The sequence below is a fragment of the Pyrus communis genome, chromosome 9 (assembly GCF_041283825.1).
Source record: "Pyrus communis isolate YQ-2024b chromosome 9, ASM4128382v1, whole genome shotgun sequence".
In the NCBI taxonomy this organism is placed as follows: domain Eukaryota; kingdom Viridiplantae; phylum Streptophyta; class Magnoliopsida; order Rosales; family Rosaceae; genus Pyrus; species Pyrus communis.
In genome coordinates, this window is record NC_142573.1 from 23337100 (window position 1) to 23348159 (window position 11060).

Sequence of the window (11060 nt, forward strand, 5' to 3'; positions counted from 1 at the left end):
GTTGTAGACTCTGAATAACCCCCTGAACTAAACTCCTCTTTGCTTTTTCTATTTTTGTCAAATGTTTTTTCAGTTGTTGGAGAAGATCTGGAAGAATTGTTCTAGTTCCTGTTTTTATTTTATTGTTTTCGGTTCGTCCGGGGATGAATTGTTCTTGCTTTGTGTGGCAATATTGCAGGGCTTAAGGCTTCATGCTGGTGTGTAGATGTTGGTTGTCATCTGAAAATTGTCAAGTCTTGGACTAATGTCCAATGTTTGGGTTAGCTGGGTTGATCAATCTATGCATCAATTTGATTATTTCGTGGGGTTAGTTTGATGGACTCAGAAAGTTGGTGATTGTACAACCGGGTTGAAAACACCCGTCGAAAGGATTTGGATTTGAGAATTGCCTAATGAGGTGATTTTTACACCATCACGTTTTTTTGACCGTTAAATTGAATAAATCAAAATGAAATAACGGACAAGATTAGGCTATAATAATTGTGTTTATTATTTTCATTTGTATAAAACATTAAAGCCTACTACAATGTGGTAATTAAATAACCTGTGGCCCATACGTGTGATTCAATTCAAGAAAAAGTGAAAAAAGGGGGTTAGTGGTGTTGGCCAAGCCTGGGCGGGTTATTACTTCTGACATGGTATTTTGTTCCGGACTTTGGTGTCCGGAGCCTAAGAATTAATCTATTTTGGTCGTTGATAGGCATGTAAAAGAAATCAAAACTGTTGATTTGTGTGTGGTGAGCCAACGAAATGAGTAAATTGAGACCGTTATATTCAATTTGTGCATCTCGGATAAGTTGATCGTTAGGCTTTGGACACTTAAGGTTCCGGAGCAAATCTAATTCCCATGGAATATCCACAAAGCCTGTACAATGCCACGTGGATTTTCAAAAAATAAGATTAAAATCACAAATCATAAAACATTAGAAAAATGAAAACAGAGGCCATACCCATTCAACCAGAGTGTTGTCAAGGAAGATGGCACTGCCAGAGAGTAAGCTAACCCGACCAGTTCTTGTATCTCAAAAGGAAATTTATCAGTGTGCCCCAGAATATAGTCCGGTACACCAAGTACAATAGGGCGTTTGATTGATTTATTTATTTATTTTTATACTTGGTGAACCAAGTTATGTTGCTAACATATTAAGAAATCTCATATGAAAGTAAAAATAAAAAACTTCAACTCCAAAAGTATGGATGCTTTAACTAAAATACCAGTTAAAATTAGGATATAAAACTGATTGTTCACTTAAAATCCAAAACTATTAACATGTGAATGAGACATTGATCCTAGGATTTGGGCAGTAATCAATCCTTGAGTGGTGGGCCCAATTGGCCGTGCATGGTTAAAAAAGGATCCCATGAGCCCAGTGGGATTCAAAAACGAGGTTAGCCTAGAAGTTTTAGATAAAACAAGATCTAATGGGATTTCCAAGTTATATCCATCTTTATAATCACGGTCCATACGTAGGTCGTGATCACCAATGTTGTTAAGAGCCATTCTTTAACGAGATTCTTAATTGGTGCCCTTCATCACATCTTAAATAGTCAATTATTGTTGACTAATTCGGCATAATCACGTAGGGTTCAAACCAATCACTTAAGGAGTTCCAAGGTGTCCTATGAATCATATCCAAACCCATGTATAACCCTATATAAAGGCATGATCATTTTCATGAAAAGGTAACTGTTCCTTCTTCAGAGGACTTTTGGCTCACATCACACTGGTGTGATAAGCTCTCACCTGTCTTCTCTTTCTTGGTTGTAAGGACACCTAAGTAATTCTACGCTTGTTTGGAATTCATTGGCCACACTTTGCAGGCCCGTTGTTCCAACTTGAAGCTGGCGGTAGCCTCTTTCCCCTTCTTCCCCTGTTCTAGTCGATCTCCTCCCTTCATCCTCACTTCCCAGTTCTTCCACCACCGAAACACAATGCTCCTCTCATACAACTTGATATCCGTGGTGGACACGCTTCTTGTTTGATATAATGGTTGAGTCGCCTTACATGGCTAGATTTACGGTTGTTACGTATCTCTCTATAAGGGGTGTTCTATCTTGACTGTAGAGACGAGCTGACTAGTTAGGGTTTTTTTTAAGTATTTCTATATGTCTCTTAAACAACTTGATACTCATTTGACACCACTGCTATATTTTTATTAACCAAATCTCTCTATCATTTCTTGTCAAAAGGAAAAAAAAAAATCCGAAATTGTTTTGCAACTTTAATACCAAATGCTTCATATGTTTGACTGAAATGTTAAGATAAGAATATAAATTGTCTTCATTTCCTAACCGCTACACATCTCCCTCGTTCTCAACCTCCATCACCGCATCTCCCACCTCTTTCTCAGGCATCGACCGTGGCTTTTCCACCCATCGCATCCTTACTCAAAATTTTTAAAATACAGCAGATTTTTCCTCTAACAATAGATTTGTGTAGAGGCTTTCTTTATTAAACTAATTTTACCATGATTTTGAACAAAATGTGTGACTTTATGAGAGATTCCAAGGAATTTTTTCTTGGATCATCCCGGATTGAACGAGCATAAACTTGAATATACTGTAGTCGGTGAAGGAAAAATTGTGTGAAATTAGAAGATCATTTAAATATCTCATGCATTAAAATTTTTATTAGAAGCGGAAGTTAAGATTATAAAAATTCAAAACCAAATGTACCAAAATCTTCAAGGCCTAAGGATTGATGAACCAAATTTTTTACGAACAAAGTAAGAGAGACGAGATGATCACCTTTGAAGACCAGTCATGGATGTAATCTTCCATTGCTTGAAGAGAATTCTCCAAAAGCCTCCAAGGAAGGAGGGCTCTAAGTGTTCAAAGATAACTAAGGAAGGAGATGAGATGACCATGGCGAGAGATGCTAGTAACTCCTACCTTTGGTGGCCGGCAATGGTGGAGGGAAAATGAGGAGAATGTTTACCCTCCATCCTTCTCTTTCTCACACTCAAAACTACACCCGACAGTATCTTACATGACATAGTAACATGACATGAAAATAATGGGTATTGGGTCAACACGATAACTGATTGAGTCACTTATTAACAGGTTCTTAACGGGTATACACGCGGATAACACGTGGTTAACCCGTTTCGACCTGTTAAGAAAAAAAAATATTTTGATAATTTTAAAGTTTAATTACTAAAAAAATTTATTATCAAATACAATAGCCATATTGCATATATTGATATATTCTATATTAAATATATATTTTTGTATTATTATTCTATATAAGTTAAAAAATTAAGTTTTATTCATTTATTTATTTTTATTATGAGAGTTTTATTATTATTATTATTAGGATAAATTTTACTTAACATGTTGTTGTCCAAAATTAAAATAGGCAGGAAGACATGCCTGCATGAAAAATGTGAAAGAATATATAAACACTCATGATTCATCATTCCTTCACGAATAGATAATGGTTACACTTACATTATTGTTTAGATTTTTAAAACCCTCCAAACCCTCATGAAAAAGAGGTAATATATCTTTTATATAATATAGTACTATTGTTTTTTGGTACTCATAATTTGAATGGTTCATAATGTTTGATTTTTCTATGCTTAGTTTATGTGGAAGAGAGTATTAATGTGGAAAGCCTCACTGAAAACATCATCAATATAACTCTTGAAGATAATATATCAAGCCAAAGTTTCAACACCATTTCCCATGATGATTGATGAAAATTGAAAGGTTTGATTGTAAGAAAATGTTCAAGGTCCCAAACCTTGAAACATAACTCCCTTAATTTTGCAAATCTTTTAACATTTGATATTTTGTAATGTTCTAATGTTTTATTTTTATTTTTTATTATGCTCTTATTTTGGGTATGTAAATATGTAATACTTGAAAAATAAATGCGTTTTTATGTTTTGAATGTGACAATATGGTATGTATATACTTATTTAGTATTATGTTTTTCATTTGATTATTTATTTGTTTAAAATATATTTTTCTTAACGGGTCGAGTCATATTACCCGTTAATATTATTGGGTCGGGTCACTTTACCCGTTTATTTTAACGAGTGTTACTTGACACAACCCGTTAAGGTATCAAGTATGACACGAAAACGACACGAACACGAGAAACACGACACGAATGCCATGTCTACTCAAAACCCTAAGAAGGATGAAACTATAACTTAGCTTATATAGTAGACTCACGTGTGTGATCCATATGCTCTCCTTCTCTCCAAAACTGGCCCTATAGGTTTAGTGGGTAATTTTGAAATTATTAAATTTTGATGCAAAACTTGAGTTATAAGCCCAATAGACTTAGGTCCGATGGGCCTAGAAACCCGAAACTTACTTTAAAGCCCAATATGATTCTTATGTTCATTTATTAATTAATTAAGTAACTTAATTAATGTCAACCTACTCAATTAACTAATTTAATCAATTTCATCATCTTCATTATCCATCTTCTCAGTGTGCAATTCATTAATTATGTTCTAATTAACGAGGTTATGAATGATTAGAACATTTACTAATCAATTATAAATTAAAACCCTTTCAATTCAACCTTGGTGAAGTTTAGAATAAAAAATTTTGTGCTTGAATCCCATAAAAACAAATGAAAAATTTCGCTACTTTAATGTGAGTATAGCTTCAATGTGAAAGTTTTTTTTTCAACTTCACTTAAAAAAATTTATTTACAATTTAATTGGAATCTTTGAAACACCTGAATATAATTGCAGTAACACTTTAACAAATAATTGAATACAACATTGAAATAGTTGTAGAAACTTTCATATTAAAGTTGCATTAACACTTAAAACTACACACATATTAAAAAATATCTTTTAAATTTTTACTCATATTTAATGGCATAAACCTTTAAGTTAGATATAAAAAATATTATAATAGTTTCGAATCTTGTTAATTTAGATAAATATTTTTATCATAAATGGTCCATAAGATTGACCAAACTCATCATTTTGATCATTGAGTTTCAAAATCAATCAATTTGGTCATTGACATTCACTACTGCACATCAATGTAGTCCTTCCGTTAGAACTCCGTCAATAATTCTGTTAGTTTCCTTATGTGGCACACATATATGACCCACAAGTCTAATAATACAATGCCACATGGATTTTACAAAAAAAAAAAAAAATTAGGCTCGACTAGGTAGGTAAGCCCAAACCCACCTTTTTCTTTAGTCCAATGAGAAATCATTTACCAATTTAAAAATACAATATTTTTTTGGATTAGTCCAATGAGAAATCATTTCTCAAAAAAAAAAAAAAAAATACAATATTTTTCAAACTCTGTGGTCAAATACATGTTTTTATGATTTTTTTTATTTGGCTAATTTAAAAAACAATAAAAAAGAGTAATGGTAAGGAAATTACATTTATGTGCCACATTAATTTACCACATGATGTGTCAAATAATGAATATAGCCAACATCTAATGAAATAAACTCATTAGTTGGCATGGTATTTGGGTTTGAAATATTTGAGCTAAGAATGGGCTAACTTGATTTGAAAAAATCACAATCTTCGGCCAATTAATGATCATTCAAACCAGTGGGCTTTTAGCCTAGGAAATGGTTGATTAAACTGAGGCCTCATAGAAGTGGGACTGTGAAAGGATTAAGTTAGATGTGGCTTGATTGAGTCCTTAACGAGCTGCCAAGGATCAGGTGGTCTTTGTTTATATGCGAATTATTCTAAGGGTTAGAAATCATTCTTGATTAGATAAAGAATAATTAAGTACATAAAAGGACTAGGTTCAGAATCTTGGTTTGAAAAAAAAAAAAGGATGACGCTGGATAAAAGTGATTTTTTGGCTAAAGAAGTGATTAAAGGGGACAAAGAAAGATACTTCAGGTAAATGTTGAGTGACATAGTCCTATCAGGACTCTAGCTCAGCAAACCTGCTCATCATAAAAACCATCCATATAAATTGATGAGGTTTTGCAACATAAAGACCCCTTCAACTGCACGAACAACTCAAACTCTCTATGACCGCACTCTCTACACGAAACCCTTATCATACCCCTAAGAAAAATACTAACCATATTAAACCTCTTGTCAACACATCTTCAATTTGGATAAGTAAATAGCATTATGTTGACAATTGGTGACATCTTTAGTTTGGATAAATAAATAGCACTAGTGCTACACAGAAGCACCTTCAGTTTGGACAAGTAAACAACATTGCTTCTAGGTTGGTTCATTACCTATTTGAATTCTTAGCTCTATCACCCACATAAGTCACTTCATTAGCTTCCTAGCGAAGTGAAGTGTTCTATGATTGGTTACTCTTATATGCATTTTGCAGTTCAGTATTTTGACGGCTGAACCATGCTCACCATAAAAGCGCTAATCTTCTTTGAGTAATTGTGCCCTTACAGCTTGATACCGATTCAGCGCACCTATATTCTCACAAATATAATCGAGGCAGCAGAACTTGGTGTAGGAGATCTTGGACTTTGCAGTGAACTAGGCAACCGTGCCTTCAGGTTTTAGAACCCAAGACCTAGACACGTTCCCTTCTTGGTAGTAGTCGCTTAAGTGCAAATCAGCAGGGCGTTTGACACCATCACCACCACACCTATTCTATTAGCCTCATCGAGCTTGGTTGTAAGTTGGCACGCACGAATTCACAAAAAAAGCGTAGTTAGCTCATAATTATTTGAACTACGCGCCACATAGGTTTTATAATTTTTTAAATCAACACATGGTTTCTACACTTTATTTGCCAGAGTACAACAATGTGGTACAAAATGTGATTTCTCTTACATTTAAAAAAAAAAAAAATTACAATCCATGATTTTTATTCTTCTTTTTGTATTTCCTTTTTCCTTTTTTTTTTCTTGCTTCAGAAATTACTTTTGGTTTTTTGTCAGACTTTTCTTTATAATTCATGATGATATAGGCTTTGAGGTCATGATTTTGTGTCAGTTACATCACGCTTGCACTTTATGCACATGATTCTGGGTTTATATTCTTGAATGGATAACTGCTCAAAACGAGTTCTAGCTTTGCACACGGTCATCGCTTTCCCAATACATCTTTTCGATTTCATTCTACACTCACCCCCTTTTTTTTCATTACTCACATGGCTACTAATAAAATATCGGAAAAGGATAAATAATTAATTTTTCAAGCCTCACATGTATTTTTTGTTGAATTATATTTATTATTATTTTTTAATTTATGTAATTTGATGATCATAATAATGAGGGACGTGTGAGAAATTATAAAGAGTGAAAATCACCTTCAAAGGATGACAAAAAAAAAAAAAAAAAAAAATCAGCTTCAAAGGATAATACTTGCATCCCCCCTTGAGGGAAATGCATAAATCTCACTCCTTTCTAATAATGTATTCTCAACTTATAAGGAACATTTAATTTCTTAATCTTCATTTGAAGATTATCCATAAAAAAAATAAAAAAAAATATTTGAATCAGATATCATTTACTCATTGAAATGTGTCCAATAATTGAACGGTTCATTATAAATATATTTATTGGTACTAAACAATCTCTCATCCTAATGATTTTTTTAGTGCTGATGTTCGAGCACTCTAAAAGACCGTTGACTTGCTTGTTCTTGTAATTTCCATCCATACGCAAGCATTCTGAACAGGTGAACAGGTGAGGTTGCATTCTATATCGTGCTCGAAATTTGTCAGCAGGGTACACACAGCCATGGATAAAGTAATCTTCCAAAATATTTTCCCTCGTCTGCCAACGTCTGTTGATCTTCGATGCACGATCGGTACATGAACCGCCACATAGTTTTTGGCTTCCTTCATAAGGCATATCCACTGCTAAAACAGCTTGGGTGTTATGTGCCTCTCCCCTCATTATTCTTCACCACGCCTCCGTCTTCATTCTTCATTTTGTTGTCCGGTTCTCTTTAACAGCATGCTAAAGCAAGACATTGAAGATAACACTAATTATAAAGGATAGAGATGATTGTTGTGAGTTGATGAAATTGGTATTCTGGTATTTATGGCAATTTGGAGATAAGGCTAAATAAGAAGAAGACACATTGTGTGTCGAAAGCAACTAAAAGCTACATTCCCATTGCACAATGAGAGCAACTGAAATTTAATCGAAAATCTCAACAAGATTTCTGATAAGTATGGACACGTAGCGTAATCATAGCAACCTATTCTAAATTAATCTCATCCATTAAATAATTTGATTCATTCATGAAAATATATATAAATCATTGTAAATAATAACTGCCAATAAGTGGAAAATGGTAAAAAGAAATCAAAGCAATTCACTATATAAGTGAATAGTAATTATCCCAATTCGACTGTAGGCTCAAATCCATCAAGAAAGGGTGAAATGATGTGATGGCCATGTGACAAATCCTGGGAGTGCAAAAATGCATAAAAAGGCACTGAGAAAGTGCAGTCGAAGGAAGCACGTTTGTCGTTTATTTTAGTGTAACTAAGAATTCATACATACATACATATTTGTGGTACAGCTCTTACAAAATAAAGATGGTCAAGGAACCAGAAAAGCTGTTAGATATCATTATCAACACCTTGAAAAGGTATGTGTGAAAGAGGTAGCCTCCCTCGAGAGTCACCTCTCTATCAAACCATCACTAATCATGTATAGATCCCTAGCTGATTACCCACTCTTATTATAAGTGCTTAAAAAGTTACTCCTAAAACGTAGGAGAGAGGGTTAGAGCTACTTCATCCTCTAAGCGTTTTATGGTAGATTTACAAAATTTTATACTTGCGATCGAAACTATTCATATTATATAACTTAATAAGTAAAAATAATCTGTAAAGAAAAATTAATAAAATTAAAATTATTTGGTCATCAAATTATATAAACAAAAATATTACGTATCGTATGTCTGATTTGCTACAATTTACCATATGGCAATAGCCTACAACTTGGGTTGTTGCTTAAATTTTCCATTTTAATTCCTTTTTTTTCCTTTTTCTTTCTCTTTAAATTCGTAGTTTCGTGTCCACATAAAAAAACTCACCCATCAATTATCAGTAGTCTCTGTCTGCACACGCACTGTACCTTTTTATGGACCAATAAGTAGTTACCTTATCTATAAACTTGCAGGAATACAAGTGGAGTCAAATTTCTGTGCCTGTGAAGTGTGGCTTTTTGTAGCGTTTATTGGGGTTTGGAATCTGGATGGAGATTGCAATGCAGAGTTTTGGGGATCGGCGGCAGCAGCACAAGTATCAGAACTGTGACAGCAACGGCCACAGCTAGAGTAAAAGCAACGCAACCAATACAATTTGCAGAAAATAATGCAAAACAAAAAGAGAGAATAATTACAATGGGAATGAAGGGCTGTGGTGGAGAGATTGTGCAAGTCCAGGGCGGCCACATTGTTCGATCCACCGGACGCAAGGATCGTCACAGCAAGGTTTACACCGCCAAAGGCCCCAGAGACCGCCGTGTCCGGTTGTCCGCCCACACTGCCATCCAATTCTACGATGTTCAAGACCGTCTTGGATATGATCGACCCAGTAAAGCCGTCGACTGGCTCATCAAGAAAGCCAAATCTTCCATTGACAAGCTCGCTGAGCTTCCACCTTGGCATCCTATCACTACTAGTAACCATGCTGCCGAGGCTGATGATCCGTTTCGATCATCGAATCCAAATCCAAATGAAATGGTAATTGCAGCAGCTGAGCCGCAGTCAGAGTCCTCAGCCGGCTACAATTTTAACTTTGAGCTCCATAGGCAAAGGCAATCAGACAACGATTCGAACTTCAACATTCCGCCATCTCTGGACACAGACAATATAGCTGACACTATGAAATCGTTCTTCCCCACAAACACTAGTAGCAACGCCGTTGCTGCTTCCTCCGTCGTCGATTTCCAAAGCTATGCACCCGATCCCCATCTTATTTCAACAACCACCCAAGACCTCGGCCTCTCTCTCCACTCCTTCCAAGACCAAAGCCTAAATATTCATCACAATCACACACATACCCAGCAGTCCTCTCAAACCCTTTTCGCCACCGCAATGGGAATTGGACTTGACTCCTCCAGTTATCAGAGAATGGTGGCATGGAGCAATGAAAACAGAGGACTTGATGGTGGCTTTGTATTCAACTCACACTCACACTCATATGCTCAGCCTCAGCTTCACCACCATGGGGGTACCCTTCAGTCCAGTTTTACGCCATCAGTTTCCGCCCGCGCTTGGCAGCAGCAGCAGCAGCAGCACTCTTCAATCTTCGGCACCCGCTTCGGCGCCTCTGATGGTAGCTCGCCTGTCTTCTGCATTCAAGGAGAGGAGGCTGAGAACGGTGTTGTTTCAGATCGAACGGCTTCCACTTCCTCTCCCAATTCCACCCGCCAGCTTTGACATGATCATCTTCATTTCCCACTAGGTACGCCATTCCTTTGAGTTACCTTAGAACTCTTGGCTGGCTTATTCATACAGTTCCTGTTTGCTAATTTAATTAGTTACTAAGCTTGTTGGCAGAAAACTAATAACATAACATTTTTTCTTTCTTGTTTGTGCAGATTCTACCTAGTTAAGAAAGATTGAGTCCAACTGAATGATCTGCCGAGGAAGGAACAGAAAAGAAAAGTATCTGGTTTGGATTTCAAACATTCTTTTCTTCTTATTTTATATTAATTGGATTCCACTGGTGTTTTGCTTAAAATAATTTGATGGCAACTTACTGTTTATTTAAGTGGGGCTGATCTGTTCTGTTGGCTCAATTTTTTTTTCTTTTTCTTTGAGAAAATGCTATGTTTTTAATTACTTGTAGTGGATGTGACATATAGAACGAGGATGTTTCCGTACTTTATGGTTATTTTACTGCTCATGATCCAGACATAATGGTTCAAATGTTCTACAACAGAAATGTTGGTTCATGCTTTTTTCTTGGTAATTTTCCACGTAAAGGGAAGCACATGTTAGTCAATGGCTTTCTTCATCCTCCCCTGATGTGGAAACTGGAAACAAGCTTCCTTCCACAGCCAAACTAACCTCCTTTTCTGACATATGAAATCCTTTTAATCTTTTTTTTTGGCAAGTGTTATTGACACTCCAAAAATCTCATTTTACACTCTTCAC

At 35.5% G+C, this 11060-nt stretch overlaps 1 protein-coding gene across 1 annotated transcript; it reads left to right on the forward strand.

The window, feature by feature from the left end:
• The first annotated feature begins 9006 nt into the window (after window positions 1–9006).
• Window positions 9007–10786, forward strand: LOC137738655 (transcription factor TCP3-like). The gene is made up of 2 exons (XM_068478131.2): window positions 9007–10365; window positions 10502–10786. Exon 1 carries the CDS (start codon window positions 9300–9302, stop codon window positions 10338–10340), a length of 1041 nt encoding a protein of 346 aa, XP_068334232.1. The 5' UTR covers window positions 9007–9299; the 3' UTR covers window positions 10341–10365; window positions 10502–10786.
• Window positions 10787–11060: the final 274 nt, after the last annotated feature.

Coding starts and splice junctions, on each gene's coding strand:
- LOC137738655 (XM_068478131.2), top strand. CDS start 9,300: ATGGGAATGAAGGGCTGTGGTGGAGAGATTGTGCAAGTCCAGGGCGGC.